The following is a 21,153-nucleotide window of genomic DNA, read 5'->3' on the forward strand; positions in this document are numbered from 1 at the left end:
CTTCAACTGACCTGGAAAATCAGAATGCCATAAGAAATCAGAACAGTACAGTCAATCAACGTAAGCCAAGTTCCCTATCTTCTATCCACCTAACACCCTCTCTTAAGAAAATGAAGGTTGCTCAGTCGTGTCCAATTCTTTGTGACCCCATGGACTATACAGTCCATGGAATTCTCCAGGCAAGAATACTGGAGCCTTTTCCCTTCTCCAGGGGATCTTCCTAACTCAGGGATTGAACCCAGGTCTCCCGTGTTGCAGGTAGATTCTTTACCAGCTGAGCCACAAGGGAAGCCCAAGAATACTGGAGTGGGTAGCCTATCCCTTTCCAGTGTATCTTCCTGACCCAGGTTCTTTATCAACTGAGCTATCAGGGAAGCCCCTCTCTTAAGAAAGCTATACTACAATTCCCTGGACTCTCTTTAGAATTCTGTGTCCTAATCTTAAGTCAGGCCGCCAGAAAGGAAAAGGGAGTTGTATGGTGCAAACGGAGTAAACAAAAGAGTTTGGGCCCCATCTTAGGGCTTCCCAGATGGTGCTAGTGGTAGAGAATCCACCTGCCAATGCAGGAGACATAAGAGATGGAGGTTTGATCCCTGGGTTGGGAAGATCCCCTGGAGGAGGGCATGGCAACCCACTGCAGTATTCTTGCCTGGAGAATCCCCATGGACAGAGGAGCCTGGTGGGCTACAGTCCGTGGGGTCACAAAGAGTCAGACACACTGAAGAGACTTAGCAGAGACTCCATTTGGATGGTCTCGGGGACCAATATTTGTGCCCTGAAATTCATTTCTCAACTGCCAAAGAGTCACAGAATGTTAGAAAGGCAAGGGGTTTTTACAAAGCATCTGGTCCAGATTTTCCTTTTAAATCTAAATACATGCATCCATGCTAAGTCACTTCAGTCGTGTCCGACTCTGTGACTCTATGGATTGTAGCCAAGTCTAAACACAAAGGAGGTTAAATAATTTTAGTTTAGCCTGGTGGCAGAATCAGGAATCCCATTCTTCAAATAAACAGATCTGTGCTCCTTGTACCATCTGAAGCAAACCAAGAACTCATTTTGCAATTTTGCTAAAGGGGAGAACTGAGACCCACAGAAATTAAAAGTAATAAAAGTGACAGTGTTATATAACATTTTTATTTAATTTCTGTAATATAAATAATGAAGTGAAAGTCATTCAGTTGTGTCCGACTCTGCAACCCCATGGACTGAATAGTGGAATTCTCCAGGCCAGAATACTGGAGTGGGTAGCTGTCCCCTTACTCCAGGGGATCTTCCCATCCCAGGGATCAAACCCAGGTCTCCCACTTTGTAGGCAGATTCTTTACCAACTCAGCCAAAAGGGAAACCCAAGAATACTGGAGTGGATAGCCTATCCCTTCTCCAGCAGATCTTCCTGACCCAGGAATCGAATCAGGGTCTCCTGCAATGCAGGCGGATTCTTTATCAGCTGAGCTACCAGAATAGCCCTGAATATAAATAAGATAATAAAAAATAATTATTATTCCCTTGCAATTCAGTGATAAGGGACTCTGTACTTTCCCTGCAGGGGGCATGTGTTTGATCTCTGGTTAAGGAACTAAGATCCCACATGCCATGCAAGGCAGCCAGGGAATTTTAGGTCAGAACTATTTGTTTCTCTTAACCTTCAATTAGTATAAAATGTCTTTTATAGAGCTTTTTTAGAGAGGCTGAAAGTCTAAGCCAGGCATGTGCAGGTATGCGCACAAGTGTCTCTATCTCTTTTATGGTAGAGACAAAAAGATATACACCTACAAAAATCCTCTAGCTACCTATATGCATTCTGTATCATTCATACAACCTTGAAGACACACTGAAACTCCAGCAGATGTCACTACAGGATGTTACAAAATTAACCCAAATTATCTAATACAGTTCCTTTACATTTAATTAATTTGCTTTAAAAATACAGTAACATGTGACTATACATATACATACATATGTGTACACACATACAGCCATGTACATATGCGTGATGTTGAGAAAATATATATTGGTTATTTCACATAGAATTGAACAAGACTATGTTGTTGTTTAGTCGCTAAGTTGTGTCTGACTCTTTGAGACCCCATGGACTGCAGTCCATCAGGCTCCTCTGTCCATGGGATTCTCCAGGCAAGAACACTGGAGTGGGTTGCAATTTCCTTCTCCTGGGGATATTCCAGACCCAGGGATCGAACCTGCATCTTCTGCATTGGCAGGTGGATTCCTTACCACTGAGCCACTAGGGAAGCCCAAGTGAGACTATGGGGCAGGATAAATCTCCCAAAGATGAAAATTAATCTCAAATTATTCCAAAACTCAATTAATCTTTTTGATCCTCTTTCTCCAAGCACCTAATGCCAAACATATGATTAGGCATTTTGTTTAGGTGAGAGACAAGACAACTACTATGGCATGTCCAGCCCTGGGTGTAGCCTTATCAAGTCTCTCAAATAACATGTTTATTTGAAATATCATAAAAGAAATTGGACCTCTTCTCCTATTTGACATTAGCAATGGAAATAAAACTGGAGCTTTTCTAATATAAGTAAGAGAGAGTATACTCTCTAGTTCTTTCCGAGATAACTCTTCAATAGTATCATAGTAGTATTTAATTCTTTTATCTTTTCATTGTGGTAAAAGTCACATAATATAAAGCATACTATTTTAAGCCATATTTAACTGTACAGTTCAGTGAACTAAGTACATTCACATTGTTGTGCAACTCTCACCATCATCCGTCTCCCAAATTTTTCACCTTCTTAGACTGAAATTCTGTCCCCATTAAACACTAACTCCCTATTTCCCTTCCCCACCCCTCCTCACCCTACGGCTCCTGGCATCCATCAATACACTTTCTGACTCTATGACTTTGACTATTCTAGGCATCTTGTATAAGGGGAATCAAATAGTATTTGCACTTAATGTGTACTGCAATGCATTTTATACTATACCATCATAGTATTTTAAACCAACTTGCTTAAGAGAAAAATATTTACAGATAATTTAGCAATTGATTTTTTTCTCAGATAAAATATATTTATTTTTTGAGCTCCATCTGTGTGCCATACATTTTGTTAAGTACCTGGAAACAAAGCTAAGTCTCTGCCCTCAAAGAGTAAGGAATACAAGCAAACAAATAACTATTGTACAATGTGTAAAACATTCCAGAAGTTTCTAAACATGCCGATGATAAATGAGAAGGAATAGGGAAGGATTCTAGGAGAAAGGGAATTTTCAGAGATGAGACAGAAAAGAAATCCTTTGACCTCACTGCATTTCTGAGTATCTGGATCTAAAAAAAGGAAAGGTTTTAACCTCTGTCTTATCCATTGTTCTAATCATTTTCATAGGCGAATAACAACAATCAGTGGTTACAAATCGATCTGCTCAAGATCAAGAAGATAACTGCCATTGTAACACAAGGCTGCAAGTCTCTGTCCTCTGAAATGTATGTGAAGAGCTACACCATCCACTACAGTGACCAGGGCATTGACTGGAAACCTTACAGGGAGAAATCTGCAATCGTGGACAAGGTACAGGGAGATCTTGGCAAAAAGCAAACAATTTGAAAACTGCTATGATGAGAACAGTACCTCAAATTTGCAAATAGCTCTTGTATTTGAGAAGTGTGCACTGATGTGCATCACTCCTTAAGTCTTCTAAGTCCTGTACCTGGTCTTGGGACAGGGACCATGTATACTATCTTTCTGTTTTGACTGCGCCATCTACCAAATAACGAGAACAACAGGGGATGATGTGAAGTTTAACTATCTCTGAGGAAGATGGTGAAAGAAAGGGTCATCTCAGCCTGCTTGGGCTGTGTAATGAATTACTACAGCCTGGGTGATAAACAAAAGCCACTTATTTCACACAGTTCTAGAGGCTAGAATCCTAGATCAGGGTGCCACCACGGGCAGGTTCTTGGTGACGGCAGTCTTCCTTGTTGTGCCCTCCTATGGCCTTCCTTGGTGTGTGCACAGGGAGACGGAGATGCCATGAAGGCCCTACCCCCATTCCTAGTCCTAATCACCTTCCAAAGGCCCCACCTGCTAGTATCATCTTGGAGGATGAGGGTTTGAAGACATGAATTTTGGAAGGACACAAACATACAATCTATAACAGGGGTCTAGAAAACCTACCATATTAGCATTAGCTTAGATATACTTGTTATTCACAGCTGATCAAACAACTATGGCCATATGCCTTTCTGTGCCATATTGTTACTAAGCAGAAAACAATTGCTATCCTTCCCCACGAGGAGATTAATAGCAAGATGAACTACTCCATCACACTCTTAAATTCCTAGCTATGTGGATTTAAAATCTTACTAGAGGCAAAGCTAAGGAGATGAACCGAATATTCCAGGAGTGGGAACTGGGCTGAAATCAGCAGGAGGGGCAACACAAGAGTAGGGGATGGATGTTTACTGCATGCTCATCATGGACTCAGCCCTTATCTCAGTTAATGGGTTTAAATCTCTCTGTCTCTCTCTAAACCCCTGGTTTGTTTCGGTGGGTTTGGTTTATTTCTCACCATATCAGGATGTTCTCATAGTAGGGTAAATATCATTTTTATAAACAAATAGTGACTCAGTCTCTGATGTGTGTAAATCTTGGGGAACTTTCTGGGGATGATAAAAGCACACCTCAAACACAGTTTAGTTGAGGATGTAGGGCATATGACAGAAAGGGTATTAAATCATAAAAATGTATGACTGCATTTTAAATGTTAGTAATAACTAACCATAATCATTAGCTATTACTAGCATTTAAAATAAAATGCAACCACGCATTTTTATGCTCATTATCTGGCACTTAATAAACACTTATCATATGTTGACATGCTCTTAAAATCTTCACAACAACTTCTACTAGGTAAAATCTATTATCTCCATTTTGCCAATGGGGAAAAAAGAGAGAATCAAAGTCTATAAGTAATTTGCTCAAAGTCACATAACTACAAAGGGGCTAAAGGTGGAGGTGTTTTTGTGGCTGCTTCACAGCACCATATCAGATTTCTTTATTTTTTCCTATTTCAACTCAGATCAGTGGAGAGGTGATATCCCTAAAGAGGTATGTCTGGAGTGAGATTTCATAATTGATTGAGGATCATCTTTGTGATAAGTTGTATATGTTCATTGATATCCACAGTTTGAACTAAAAAAGATAAAAATTTATCTGTAAGTTTTTTTTAACTGAAATATAGTTGATGTACAATATTATGTTAGTTTCAGTTATAACATTTCCATACCCATTATGCCATCATTAAAGAGTTTCTCATATTTTGCTTTCAGATTTTTGAAGGAAATAATAATGTCAAAGGACATGTGAAGAACTTTCTCAACCCACCAATCATCTCCAGGTTTATACGTATCATTCCTAAAACATGGAATCAGAGTATTGCACTTCGCTTGGAACTCTTTGGCTGTGATATTTACTAGAACTGAGTATTTAAAAAGATAGGAGGGACTCAAAGATATCAAACCACTTAGAGTGGGTAATGCATTTTATAGCTATTTTAAGTTTTAAAAATTTTCCATTATTTCTTTTTTCTATTAGAGAATAACATTTTATATGTGAAACCTTTATGATATAACTCCTGACAACCACTAAGTAAGATGACTATTATTTCTGCATTAATTTGAATATAGATAGGAAAACACCAAGAACCAGCAAGAAAAGGCTTCTCTCTCACTGATTAAAAATTTTATATAAAGTAATATTCATATAATTAACATTCTTCATTATAGTTTTGTTAAATGCTATACACATTAATAAAAGAAGTATTACTTCCTTAAACCACTCATAAACCCAGATAACTTTCATTCCTACATTTTTCCTTAAAAGAGCTATGATTAAGAGTATAGGGAAAAAACAGTATTTCTAAATGTTTTGCTTATCTTGACAATGGAGAAAAAAGAAAAAACAATCTTACTGCATGAAAGGACAAGTATTTAAAATGCCCTGTTTTACTGACATGACAATGATTGGTCTGACCTTCCAGGAGTAAAGATATAAGTAAGCATGTTTTCAGTGGTCCCGCCAGACTGTGACTCTGGCCTGGTTTCCCTTGGGACTGATTGCATACATTGATGTTCAGAGTTAGGGATCATTAATAGGACAGATCTAAAATAAATATGGGATGGCTGAACGTGTAACCATAATTGCATTCTAGCTGGTACTATTAAATGCATGGCACACTGTTTCAAACACAGGCTCCTTTAAAGGACGGCAAATACTGTCAAACAGATCATCGGAATTCTTGGCCCAAAGGCAGCTGTTCCTGCTAGACCTGGCTCCAGGCACACAGTTGAAATTCTCTCTTACTGCCCTTCTCCTTATGGCCCCAGCCTCTACCTCTCCCTTCCTCCTCCTCCTCTCCCTTCCCCTTTCAAGCACTCCCTTCCTTGGGAACTTGGCCCCTCACGGTTTTACAGATACTGTGAGACTGGGTAACCTTCTGGTAGCCTCTAAATCACATGAAAATCACTGGTGAGGCTATCTATTTTAGTGGAACAAACCACCCTAAAACTTAGTGCTTAAAACAACCACAGATTATCTCTCCTGATTCTGTAGGCTGACTGGGCACAATTAACTTTATTTGGGGTCTCTAGTCATCAGGAGACTCAACTCTGTGTTGGGACAGCTGGTCCTTTGTCCCTCTCCAAGTAGTTTCAGATTCTTTCCTCATTACATGGCTTATCCACATGGTCTGTTCACTTGATGCCTCCAACACTTGAGCTAGACTTCTTATACCATGATAGAGGCTCCCAAAAGCCAGAGTTCAAGAGGTAGGAAGCAGAAGCTGCCAGTCCTTTTAAAGCCAAGCCCAGAACAGACACAGCCTCACTACTGCTGTATTCTACTCATTCACATAAGTCACAGGCCAGTCTAGATTCAGTGTAGGATGTCACGACACAAAGGTGGTTCTAGGAGATGTAAGTCACTGGCAGCCTCTTCAGATACTAACTCCCAGAGTTACCTATTGCCCCTCTGAGTGGGGTGAGCATTATGAATGTATTCAAAAGCTTCAAACATCCACAAAACATTGACTTTCTTTATGTTTAAAAATTTTCATTTTTGAGGCATAATTGAAAAATAAAACAGAAATATATTTAAAGTGTGTATGTTGGTTTGATATATGTGTGCATTGTAAAAGGATTCCCACCAGCAAGTTAATGAACATCCCCACCACCTCACAGTTACTTTTTTTAAAAAAACGAGAATACTGAAGATCTAATCTTAGCAAATTTCAATTATACCACACAATGTTATTGACTGTAGTCACCATGCTATACTGATGGTCCTCAGAATTTAATCATCTTAACAGTAAATTTGTACCTTTTATCATCCTCTTCCTATTTCCTCTACCAGGAAGCCCCTGGCAGCCACCGTTCTACTCCTTATTTCTATAAGCTTGACTTTTTTAAGGATTCCACATGTAAGTAATACCTTGCAGTACTTGTCTTTCTCTGTCTAGCTTATTTCACTTAGAACGATACCCTCCAGATTCATCCACGTTGTCACAATGACAAGATTTTATTCTTTTCATGGCTGAATAATGCCCCATTGTGTATACAGACCACACTTCCTTTTCCCATTCATCCATCTATAGATACTTAGATTATTCCTATGTCTTGGATTTTGTGAAAATGCTGTAATGAACATGGAAGTGCAGCTCTGTCTTCAAACCAGTGGTTTTCTTTTCTTTGGACATATACTCAGAAGTGGGGTTGCTGAATCATGTGGTAGTTCTGTTTCTAATGTTTGGAGGAATCTCCATACTGTTTTCCAATTTACATTCCTACCAACAGTGTATAAGGGTTCCCTTTCTCTACATCCTCACCAACACTTGTTATTTCTTATCTTTTTGATAATAGTCATTCTAATAGGTGTAAGGTGATACCTCATTATGGTTTTGAGTTGCATTTTCATGGTGATTAGAGACACTGAGTATCTTTTAATATACCCGTTGACCATCTATATGTCATCTTTGAAAAAGGACTATCCAGGTCTTTGCCTATTTTTAAATTCAGTTATATGGTGTTTTTGCTCTTGAGTTCTATGAGTTCTGTACATATTTGGGATATTAATCTCTTGTTGATTGTGTGGTTTGCAAATATTTTCTCCTGTTTCATAGATTTCTTTTGCACTTTGTTGATGGTTTCCTTTGCTGTACAGAACTTTTAGTTTTGTAAATTCCATTTGTTTACTTTTGCTTTTGCTGCCTGTGCTTTGGCCGTCATATCTAAAAGTCATTACCAAGACAAATGTCGAGGAGCTATCCTATGTATTTTATTTTATAAGTTTCATGATTTCAGGTCTAAAAGTCTTTAATACATGTTAAACTGGTTTTTGTGTATGGTGTAAAATAGAGGTCCAATTTCATTCCCTTTGCATGTGGATATCAAGTTTTCACACCATTTATTAAAGAGACTATCCTTTCCCCATTGGATATTTTTGGTGCCTTTGTCAAAAATTAACTGACCATATAGATTCATGGGTTTATCTTGGCTTTAATTCTATTCCATTGGTCTATGTGTCTGTGTTTATGCCAATTCCATACTGTTTTGATTGTGTGTGTATGTATGCTCAGTAGCTAAGTCATGTCCAACTCTTTGCGACCCTATGGACTATAGCCAGCCAGACTCCTCTGTCTATGGGATTATCCCAGCAAAAATGCTGGAGTAAGTTGCCATTCCGTTCTCCAGGGGCTCTTCCCAACCCAGGAATCAAACCTATGTCTCCTGTGGCTCATGCGTTGGCAGGCAGATTCTTTACCGCTGAACCATCTGGGAAGCACCCACTGTTTTGATTACTACAGCTTTATGATACAGCTGAAATCAAGAAGTGTGATGCTTCCACCTCTCCTCTTTGTGTTCAAGATTGCTATAGTAATTCATTGGCTTTTGTGGATCTGTAGAAATTTTAGGATTGCTTTTTATATTTCTGTGAAAAAAAGCCATTGGAATATTGAGAGGAATTGCATTGAATGCATAGATTACTTTGCATAGTATGAACATTTTAACAATGTACATTCTTACAATCCATGATAGAAAATATCTTTCAATTTAATTGTGCCTTTGATTTCTTTTCTCAACATTTTATACTTTTCAGCATACAGATCTTTCACTTACTTGAGTGAGTTTATTCCTAAGTATTTTTTTTTATTCTGTTATAGGTGGGATTATTTTCTTAATTTCTCTTTTCAGTAGTTCATTGTAGAGAGAACAGGTCAGTGTATAGAAATGCAATTAGTTTTTGTATAATGATTTTGTATCCTGTAATTTTATTAAATTTATTTACTAATTCCAATGGCTCTTTAGTCGAGCCTTTAGGATTTTCTAAATATAAGATCCTATCATCTGAAACTAATTTTACTTCTTCCTTTCAGATTTGAATGCCTCTTTTTCCCTTGAGTTAATTGCTCCAGCTATAATTTCCGTGTGTTGAACAGAAATGGTGAACATAGGCATCCTTTTCATGTTTCTGATCTTCAGGAAAAGCTTTCAGTTTTTCACCATTGAGTATGTTAGTTGTGGCCTTGTCAGATATGCTGTTATTATGCTGGGGTGCATTTCATCCATACCTAACTTGAGAGTTTTTATCATGAATGTGAAAGCCGCTCAGTCATGTCCAACTCTTTGTGACCCCGTGAACTGTAGCCCACCAGGCTCCTCTGTCCATGGGATTCTCCAGGCAAGAAAATTCAGGTGGATTGCCATTTCCTTCTCCAGGGAATCATCCCAACCCAGGGACTGAATCCCAGTCTCCTGAATTGAAGGCAGATTCTTTACTGTCTGAGACACCAGGGAATCCGTTTTATCATGAAAGTATATTGAATTTTGTCAAATACTTTTTCTGCATCTATTGAAATATGATTTTTATCATTAATTTTTGTAATGTGGTATATCATATTTTGATTTGCAAATGTAGAACCAGAGATAAATCCCACATGATCATAGCATATGATCCTTTTAATGTACTGTTAAGTTTATGAAAATTTTGGTGAGCATTTTTGTATTTACGTTCATCAAGGATATCAGCCTCTAATTTTCTTTTGTATCCCTATCTGACTTCAGTATAAGTGTAATGTTGGCCTTGTAATATAAGTTCGGAATGTTCCTTCTTCAATTTTTGGGAAGGATTTGAGGATTGGTATTAATTCTAATGTGGTAGAATTCAACTGTGATGTCATCTGGTCAGTTTCTGGGTATTTATCTTGTTCTTCTGTTTGGAATATATTTTCTCAGTTATTCCTTTTTCTTGATTCTTTGCATTTGTTTCTGCGTATCAGATAAAACTGCCACCTCTCCAGTCTTGACAGACTGCCTCCTGTAGGAGATGAACCTCATGAGTCAGCCTAGCCTGAGCTCTTGGTTGCCTCTTAAACTTTTGTGATTGACTAAGCCACTTTCTTTGTTCCTAGTGCTCCCAGTAGATTGCCGGGTGCTAAGACCTGCCATTGTCCCAAAGGCAGTGGGAAATGCCCACATGGCTGTTTAGGGTCCTGGAGGACTATTAACTGCCTTACCCATCAGCTCTCAGTTCAGCTCAGTTCAGTTGCTCAGCTGTGTCCGGCTCTTTGTGACCCCCATGGACTGCAGCACGCCAGGCTTCCCTGCCCATCACCAATTCCCAGAGCTTACTCAAACTCATGTCCATCAAGTCAGTGATGCCATCCCACCATCTCATCCTCTGCTGTCTCCTTCTCCTCTCACCTTCCATCTTCCCCAGCATCAGGGTTTTTTCCAATGAATCAGTTCTTTGCATCAGGCGGCCAAAGTACTGGAGTTTCATCTTCAACATCAGTCCTTCCATTGAATATTCAGGACTGATTTCCTTTAGGATGGACTGGTTGGATCTCCTTGCAGTCCAAGGAACTCTCAAGAGTCTTCACCGACACCACAGTTCAAAAGCATCAATTCTTTGCTGCTCAGCTTTTTTTATAGTCCAGCCCTCACATCCATACATGACTACTGGAAAAACCATAGCTTTGACTAGACGGTAGCAAGGTAATATCTCTGCTTTTTAATATGCTGTCTAGGTTGGTCATAGCTTTTCTTCCAAGGAGCAAGCATCTTTTAATTTCATGGCTGCGGTCACCATCTTCAGTGATTTTGGAGCCCAAAAAATTAAAGTCTCTCACTGTTTCCATTGTTTCCCCATCTATTTGCCATGAAGTGATGGGATCGGATGCCATGATCTTAGTTTTCTGAATGTTGAGTTTTAAGCCAACTTTTTCACTCTCCTCTTTCACTTTCATGGACGGAGGATAATTGGAAGCATGACTTTCAAGCAACAACTAAGAAAGTTAAGACATTAGATATGCAGTATAGACCTATCAGGGAGAAACCTGGAAGTGGGTGTTTTTGCCTACTGACTCTGCTGAGCCAGAGGGGATAGTCTCTTGTAGTATCTGTGCACCCACGTAGAGCTACCTCTTCCTTTTCTTGATCCTGGGGGACTCATAATTGCCAAGCCAAGTCAGTACCCAGAGCTCAGTGCCTTGGGAGCCAATCCCTCACGGGGTAGCCATAATATTTGGTGTACTACATGGGTGGGTATGTTTCTTCCAGGGAGAAGCTGGAGACTTGTTGAGACAGCAGAGGACATGCCCACCAGCTCTTTCAGGCTCCTGGGAGGACCCAAGTCAGCTTCTGCAGGCAGGTTGATTAGAAGCCAGAACCTCAAATAGCATCTGAGAAAGTATACACCCAAATCCCCCCTAGGAAGAAACTAGGAGATGAATGTTTTTGCCTGTTCTCTCTGCGCTGGGCCTTGAGAGGGAATAGTGACAAAACTTGCCTGCCTGTTAGAAAACTGCTCTTTTAATTTTATTATGGTCCTGTGGGACTCTGTCAAGCCCTGTTGGATATCAGAGCCATGTGATTTGAGCACATACTTCTCAAGTGGCAGTTTCCAAAGCTGGGGCACAAATTTTAAGGGAGAAGCTGGTGACTTGGTTTTTGTTGTTGTCATTGTGAGCCAGAGTAAGAAAGTAGGGGAAATACCCACCAGTTCTTTTAGGCTTTTGGGATCCCAGATATCATCCATATCCAGGCTGGTTAGAAGCTGGCCCCTCAGGCAGCAGCTGGGGAAGTATGCAGTGAAACCCCTTCTGGCAGAAACTGGGAGATGGGAGGTTCTGACTGCTCCCTTTGCACTGGCCCTGGGGTGTCACTGCAGGGAGTGTTCATGGCCCCTTTAACCACTCCTTCTCTGTCTGCTAAGATCCTGTGGGACCTGGGAAATGCTGAACTCCACTGACTCTCTCAGCTAGGTGATTTGGGCATTCCTATTCCTCAGGTGGCGGTTGCAAAAGTTGGGGCACTAGGTGTGTGATCCAAACCTTCGCTCACAGGGAGAACTGAGAATTGGGCGGGGCGGGGGGGGGTCTCTCCTGATTGAAAGGCACTGTGCTGGGGGTGGGCTTTGCAGTGAATGTGTTTCTCAGTCCTTCCTACCCATTTCGATGTGGGTATTTTCTCAGTGATCCAATGTGTAGGGGTCACTCAATTTTTTTCTAGATTTCTCTCAAGGGAAATGGACCCATGTGAAATTGTTTATTCAGTGAATCTGTGGGAGGAAGGAGAGTCTGGAGCCCCCTATCTCGTCACCTTGGTCAGTCTAAAACACTGTCTTTCTAATAATGGGATTATTGCTTCTCTTTCATGATTCATGTCACTGTTCCACCAAAATTTCTCTTGCTTTCATTCTGTTAAGAGCAAAAGTGAAAGTATTAATTGCTCAGTCATGTCCAACTCTTTGTGACCCCAGGACCGTAGCCCAACAGACTCCTCTGTCCATCGGATTCTCCGGGCAAGAATACTGGAGTGGGTTGCCAGTTCCTCCTCCAGGGGATCTTCCCAACCCAGAGATCTAACCTGGGTCTCTTGCATTGCAGGCAGTCTCTTTACAATCTGAGCCATTAGGGAAGCCCTAAGAGCAAAAGATTGTGTCAAAATGAGAAGGAAAATTTCCTTTGGTCTCTTCAGGACCAGCCTCAGGGGTGTAAAATGATATATTCAGTTACAAAGAGTCTCCATGTCCATAAGGGCCCTGTGTTTAGTTTAACCCTCTGTGGTCACCCTCTTGAAATTCTTAATACTTTTTTTTCTTAACAATTTTTTAACAAGGAGTCTCACAGTTTCATTTTGCAATGGGCCCCACAAATTATGTAGCTATTCCTAGGTCCCTTTAGGAATGGGCAGGATCTCTTCCAATTATCAAAGTATAATAGGGGCAAGAAAGTAATAGAAGTGATAGAGGAAGAGATGAGAATAAAGCATGAGGTCAAGCTTTGTCATCCTATATATGAAAAAAATTAAGGCCACAAAGTTTTGACAACCTGTCTGATGCTATGCTTTATTTATGTCAGAGCTGAAACCAGAAACCAGATGATCAGATATCCAACTTCTCTTTCAGTCTAGTTTCTCTTTCATAAAATGGAAATTATAATGTTTGATTCATCCCCCCAGACAGGTAGACATGAATATTGATTAATAAGGACTATTAATTGATTTGAAATATACTCATTTGGGGATCAGTGAGATGTTTGGGTTATATCTGATGCTATGTAGAAATATTGAAACCCCTCTTATTTTGAAATAAAAAGCATGTCCATATTTTTATGTTTAAAGTTTCAAGTCATTGAGATAAAATCACAGACTTCTTCTGTTTGAAGTCATTGAGATAAAATCACAACCTTTGCTCTGTAGTACTTTTTTCACTGACATAACACAGTCTACTGCTTGCTTTATCATAACTGGTTGCTATTGAAAGGAGTTAAATGACTTGCAGTAGAATCATGACTCAGAAGAGGAAACTAACAGATAATATCCAAAACATGATGAATTGTTTTAATTGAGAATTAGAAAAGAGGGGCCATGAGTGTATCACAAATATGCAAGGACCAGGGGAAAATACAGAATTAATTCTCCAGGGTTTTTCAGATTCTTAAAAGAAATTACAAACTGCATGTCTCTTTTTAGAATAACTTTGGATAATCACCCTATTTTGAGTTCAGGACCATTTGGCAAACTCAGGGAAAAGGCTTTCATCAAATAGTTTGGATCCTCCAAAGAGCCATGAATATTTCACCATGTATTTCTCTGGAGGGGTCAAAAAGGAGCAAATCATGGGGCAGTGGATTTTGGTTCTATAACTGACATATGCCCTAAGGCAACTGGACTGACACACATTTTAGAAGATCTGAGGGTTCCAAGCCACTGTTTTTATTGTGCAGGGTTTTTTGTTTTTGTTTTTCTAATAGAGAGCTATTTTATGGGAAATTTTGAATGCTTAATTCTCCCAAATTCTTCTGGGCTTATGAACTAGAGGCAGTAAAAGCAGTAGGACACGGCAAATAAAATGACTGTCTGGTTCAACTATTCCTAGCCAGAGTTCTGAAGACATTCTCACAGAAAGAAAAGTGAAAGTGAAACTGTGAGTTGCTCAGTTGTGTTCAACTCAGCGACCCCATGGACTGTAGTCTGCCCGGCTCCTCAGTCCGTGGGATTCTCCAGACGAGAATACTGGAATGGGTTGCCATTCCCTTCTGCAGGTGTTCTTCCCAACCCAGAGATCAAATCTGGGTCTCCCACACTGCAAGCAGATTCTTTACCATCTGAGTCACCAGGCAAGCCCATTCACACAGAGGTCAAGCCTTAATTATCCAGGTTAAAAAAAGAATTGAACAGCTTGAGTTGACTTTCATCTGTGGACTTAACTGACCTAATTATGCTCTTCACAGAGATAGAGACTATTTAAGAGTAGTTTACATCCTGAGTCTACAGGCCTGTTATGGGGCTTAAAATTACTGTAAATTATCTGTGGTAATTTTAAAAACAGAACTAAGTAAAAATTTACAAGAAAAAAGATGAATTGGTTGTCAATGAAGAAGGCTTGAAAAAGGGAGTCGTAAATAAGTTGTTCCAGAGGCTAAACTAGGAAGAATGGTCAGTCAGCTCATAGAATGGTTAGATTGTAGCATGTATTATGAAGACTATTGCTGAGGTCCTTTAATGGACCAGAACCTGGTGGTCTGGAGTCGACGATGAGAAAGTAAAAGAGAGAGAAAGAGGCTGATATTCCTTGGTTTATGCAGAAAACCAATAAAGCCCTTGACACAGGGCTTGCACTGCTTCACATAGGCACAGGGCGCCCTCTTGAGGGGGTCTTGGAAGCCCGAGCAAGAAAGTGAGCTCAGCGGGCTTCGGCGCTCCAAAGAAATTAGCCTGAGAGAGAGAGAAGAGAGAGACAGACAGACAGACACGGGGACCCAAGCTCTGATAGAACAAGGGTGTTTTATTCAACATAGTGTGGGTATACATACTGTCTTACAAGGTAGCTTTTTTCAGCAAAGATAAAGATCAAAAGTCCAAACTTACAAATTATCAAGGAAACATAAGACAATCCATATCAAAGAGAGAGCGTTGTAAATAATCACTTTTACCATATGGTCCATAAAAAGGAAGAGGGTCGTAAGTAGTTACTTTTCACCGTATGGAAAAACTAATGAAGGAAATGCATTTATTCCTCTGTCCTGGGAGCAGCTTGCCACTCCTCTTCAGGAATTAATAAGGAAGAGAGGATTCATGACAGATCAAAAACAGTACACAGGAAGCCTCCTGTTAAATGCTCCCTGACAGACTATACTTTTCTGTAATGAACCAAATAGGTCTTTAAAAATTTATCAGCTGGTGATGAATGTATAGTTTGATATCTTCCAGACATTATAAAGAATCTTCTCTCCCCTCCTATCAGCTAATAAACTAAATCAAAGATTCTCATACTTGTTCAGGAGGCAACATAATTGAACAGCACCATGCTCTTAGCGAAAAAATAAAACTCAAATGACTAAACACAACATACTTTTATATACATATGAATGGACTTAAATATCTTTCATTTTGTTCTTCCAAAATATTTATGACTGCTTAAAACATAAAATACTACTAGATAGCATATGTTAGAAGTAGGAGAGAAAGCAAAAACAGAAGTATAATCATCAACAGTATAAGAATGCATACCATAAAGCCATTCACCTTGCTATGGGGGGTGCTTGGTTGTACCATGAAGTCTGTAAATAGCCAGTGTAAAAAGAAAAGACTTATCAGCTATACAACTCAGTGTCCCTGAAAAATGTCCCAAAGAGCACCTTTTTCAACACTGAAATTAAATTAAAGTCAATGTGAGAAGAACTGTAAACTGGGAAAATTATTTGCACTGGTCTAATTTTTTCCTATAATTTTGGACTAGAGCACCATTCTATTGTGGTAGTAGAACACCTTCATCCAGCTCACAGAATACCTATGGCAAACACATCAATGTTCAAACATAAGTATAGACAAAATCTTTCTATTTAGTACAGATTAATCATTTCTAATAATTGTCTTTCTTGAAAAAGAACAGATCATGTTTAGAGTCTTCCAACTCAGTTAAACAAATATTTATTTGTTAATCATTTATAGAATTCAAAGACTAACAGACTTATTTATAAATTTCTAGTTATTAAGGCCTGGTTTGAGTAATTATATATTGATCTCTTCTTAATAGCTGACAATATTTTCTGATGTGTTATATTAACACTCAGTACAATGGATTCTAAACTAACAATTGCTCCTAGAATTTGAAATCATTTGGACTATAGCCTAGATTTTGAAACAAATATGTTATGAGCTCCCTGGAGAGGTATTTGTTTTAAAACGGTGCCATTTATCAAGATCAAAGCTTTGCAAATAAACCCAGGTTTATATTTAACTACCTTCCCTCATTTTCCTCTCCAACACATACCCTGTTACCCTAACACTTTATTCACACTATTTTTTTTTCAAAATTCACAAGATGTATCTTTCTCTTTTTCATATTAAGAAAACTTCATTCGAAGTAGACATTTTTATCATCTACTTTACCAAGAGCATCTTGTCAGCCTATATTTAGCCCCACTTAAAGTACAGGCCAACTAAGGAAATTGATTCTCCCCTAGAGACTCCATAAGGAAGTGAGCCCTGCCAATACCTTGATTCTGGCCCAGTAACACTCATTTTGGACTTCTGATATGAACTATGTGATAATAGAGTTTTATTGTTTTAATCCACTAAATCTGTGCTAATTTGTTCAACAGCAGTAAAAAACTGATACTATAAAAAAGTAATAAAGTACTGGCCACTTAAACCTAATATTACACTTTAAAAAAATACCCTTTCTAATGACGTTTCTTACCATCTAAATTGGTATAGATGTGGAGGGATTTTAAACTCAACTGTAGGCTTTTCCTAGACTATATCCTTAGAATGCAAAGCTTCCAGTTGATTTTTTAAGATCTTATCCTACTCCCTTATTTTCTTTCTCTGACCTTTGATCTGACTTTGGACTATAAAGGATCTGGTAATAAACAGAAGCTTTTCACTTTCTTCTTTTTTTCATTTTCTTAGTTTTTTCCAGAGAAAAGACCTTTTAATCATGTTTCTTTCTCCTTTGTCTATCTAAACTTGCATTCAATAAAAACTGAATCTCTTAGGAGCAGATCTATTCAGTCAATTCATATTAAAATCGCAAGCACTGTTGTAAGTACCAAAGAGAACAAAACAGACAAAATCACTACTCTAATGGTGGCTACTCTCATGTTGAAGGAGAAGGCAATAAATAATAAGAAAAACAAACAGGATGGCAGACAATAAGTCCTAAGGGAAAAATAAATCAGAGGGGTGAACAAGGTGTCTGTAGAAGGGGTAAGATTAACATGAAATAGGGTGGTCAGGTAAGGCCCTAGAGTGAGGTGAAATTTAAGCAAAGACCAAAAGGAGGTTAAGAAGTAAACACAGACATATGGGAGGAAAAATTAGCAGGCAGAAAGAACAATGAGTGCAAACATTCTGCAATAAAAGCATGCAGGGGGTGGTCCAGGAACAGCAAGGAAACCAATGAAACTGAAGCCAATTGAGCAAGGAGGTGGGGGTGGGGGGGTTATGGCATGTAGGTCTAGAAAATCCTTGGACATCTTTGCTGAATAAGATAGGAAATTACTTGGGAATTTTGAACAGAAAAGTGGTAAGATGTGAATTAGGCTTTAAAAGACACTTTCTGGCTGCTGTATTGAGAACAGAGCAAGGATATTCACAGAAAGACAAATTTATTTATTTTTTTTAATTAGTTGGAGGCTAATTACTTCACAACATTTCAGTGGGTTTTGTCATACATTGATATGAATCAGCCATAGAGTTACACATATTCCCCATCCCGATCCCCTCTCCCACCTCCCTCTCCACCCGATTCCTCTGGGTCTTCCCAGTGCACCAGGCCCGAGCACTTGTCTCATGCATCCCACCTGGGCTAGTGATCTGTTTCACCATAGATAATATACATGCTGTTCTTTCGAAACATCCCACCCTCACCTTCTCCCACAGAGTTCAAAAGTCTGCTCTGTACTTCTGTGTCTCTTTTTCTGTTTTGCATATAGGGTTATCGTTACCATCTTTCTAAATTCCATATATATGTGTTAGTATGCTGTAATGTTCTTTATCTTTCTGGCTTACTTCACTCTGTATAATGGGCTCCAGTTTCATCTATCTCATTAGAACTGATTCAAATGAATTCTTTTTAATGGCTGAGTAATATTCCATGGTGTATATGTACCACAGCTTCCTTATCCATTCATCTGCTGATGGGCATCTAGGTTGCTTCCATGTCCTGGCTATTATAAACAGTGCTGCGATGAACATTGGGGTGCACGTGTCTCTTTCAGATCTGGTTTCCTCAGTGTGTATGCCCAGAAGTGGGATTGCTGGGTCATATGGCAGTTCTATTTCCAGTTTTTTAAGAAATCTCCACACTGTTTTCCATAGTGGGCTGTACTAGTTTGCATTCCCACCAACAGTGGAAGAGGGTTCCCTTTTCTCCACACCCTCTCCAGCATTTATTGCTTGTAGACTTTTGGATAGCAGCCATCCTGACTGGCGTGTAATGGTACCTCATTGTGGTTTTGATTTGCATTTCTCTGATAATGAGTGATGTTGAGCATCTTTTCATGTGTTTGTTAGCCATCTGTATGTCTTCTTTGGAGAAATGTCTGTTTAGTTCTTTGGCCCATTTTTTGATTGGGTCATTTATTTTTCTGGAATTGAGCTGCAGGAGTTGCTTGTATATTTTTGAGATTAATCCTTTGTCTGTTTCTTCATTTGCTATTATTTTCTACCAATCTGAGGGCTGTCTTTTCACCTTACTTATAGTTTCCTTTGTAGTGCAAAAGCTTTTAAGTTTCATTAGGTCCCATTTGTTTAGTTTTGCTTTTATTTCCAATATTCTGGGAGGTGGGTCATAGAGGATCTTGCTGTGATTTATGTCGGAGAGTGTTTTGCCTATGTTCTCCTCTAGGAGTTTTATAGTTTCTGGTCTTACATTTAGATCTTTAATCCATTTTGAGTTTATTTTTGTGTATGGTGTTAGAAAGTGTTCTAGTTTCATTCTTTTACAAGTGGTTGAACAGTTTTCCCAGCACCACTTGTTAAAGAGGTTGTCTTTTTTCCATTGTATATCCTTGCCTCCTTTGTCAAAGATAAGGTGTCCATAGGTTTGTGGATTTATCTCTGGGCTTTCTATTCTGTTCCATTGATCTATATTTCTGTCATTGTGCCAGTACCATACTGTCTTGATGACTGTGGCTTTGTAGTAGAGTCTGAAGTCAGGCAGGTTGATTCCTCCAGTTCCATTCTTCTTTCTCAAGATTACTTTGGCTATTTGAGGTTTTTTGTATTTCCATATAAATTGTGAAATTATTTGTTCTAGTTCTGTGAAAAATACCGTTGGTAGCTTGATAGTAGATGCAATTGAAGGTATTCGTATAAGTGGGTGGTAGCAATAGCGTGGTAAAAGCCTCTGGGAGTACAGGTGTTAGGGTACAATGTCCAATGTATCATACTCCCAAAGTCTCTGGGGAAAAGTTCTTCCCAGTAAACACTGCTGGTGCTTTCTACAAGCACTTACTGCTAAGCAATCTTTTTTTTGTGTCTTCTGTCAATTGTTACCAGATCACTTTGATTCCACTCTACTTCCTCAGCTAAGTCCTGTGCGCATAACCTGAACCCGAATCTCTCAGAACAGGTCCTCTTGCGGAATGTCTAACCCAGCCAGCCTGCAACCGCTTGTGGATCTTGTAAACTTCTACCCCACCAAATATTAGATTCCATTGAGGCCTCCGGTTCTCAGCCCCTCCACTATCTCCTGCGTCTCAGATCCCTCACTAATTCACTTGCTTCTCTAAGCAGCACGCACCACCGTTCATCAGCCTTACTTACAACCCTCAGAACCCTCTCATCTTCTCTACCCCTTGTCTCCATGCCCGGAGAAATCCCCATCCTCGGATTAGTCCAGCCCCGCATTCTCCACGACCACCGCAGGCCGGTTCTCTCAGTCAGACATGCTGAGCTGGGCCACCTCCATACAAGTCCCTTGTCAGTTACTCCCACGTAGGCTATTTCAAAACTTTCATACACTGTGGTAGAACCTGTCCCATTCCTGTTCACCTTTATCTCAACGCATACCTAGCCTCTTTCTACACAGAAGAAACAGATAACATTAGGCAGTGCCTTCAATGTCATTCCCACTTCTGCTGTTTAGTCACTCAATTTTATCCAACTCTTTGCAACCCCGTGGACTCTAGCCTGCCAGGCCCCTCTGTCCGTGGGATTTCCCAGGCAAGAAGACTGGAGTGGGCTGCCAGTTCTTTACCAGAGGATCTTCCTGACCCAGGAATCGAACCTGGGCCTCCTGGATAGCAGGTGGATTCTTTACTTCCCTGGGTCACCCAGGAAGCCCTGTTTCCACTTCTACCCACTGCCTATTTTTCTCCATTTCTATCCACCCTATCTCCTTCTCTGAGGAGGAAAAAATGCTCCCTTTTTAAAGTCATGACACGCCTTGCATTTCAGTTTTAGACCCAGCAGGTCCTCCACCTCTTTCAAAAACCTCTGAATCTCACAGTGGTGATTATAAGATTATATATATTTGTCAAACTTTATTGAGCAATACATTTACAATGGATGATTTTAAAGAACACTTTTAATTTTGTTTTGGGATGTAGCCAATTAACAATGCTGTGATAGTTTAAAGGTAAAGAGCAAAGGGACTCAGCCACACATATACACGT

At 39.5% G+C, this 21,153-nt stretch overlaps 1 protein-coding gene across 1 annotated transcript in view; it reads left to right on the forward strand.

The window, feature by feature from the left end:
* Positions 1 to 7,128, forward strand: part of F5 (coagulation factor V) — a 76,425-nt gene extending 69,297 nt beyond the window's left edge. The window contains exons 24-25 of the mRNA XM_043485556.1: positions 3,357 to 3,539; positions 5,300 to 7,128. Coding sequence (XP_043341491.1) covers positions 3,357 to 3,539; positions 5,300 to 5,446 — 330 coding nt within the window. The 3' untranslated portion in view covers positions 5,447 to 7,128. The remainder of the gene's footprint in view (positions 1 to 3,356; positions 3,540 to 5,299) is intronic.
* Positions 7,129 to 21,153: the final 14,025 nt, after the last annotated feature.

Source organism: Cervus canadensis, chromosome 13, assembly GCF_019320065.1.
Source record: "Cervus canadensis isolate Bull #8, Minnesota chromosome 13, ASM1932006v1, whole genome shotgun sequence".
Classification (NCBI taxonomy): Eukaryota; Metazoa; Chordata; class Mammalia; order Artiodactyla; family Cervidae; genus Cervus; species Cervus canadensis.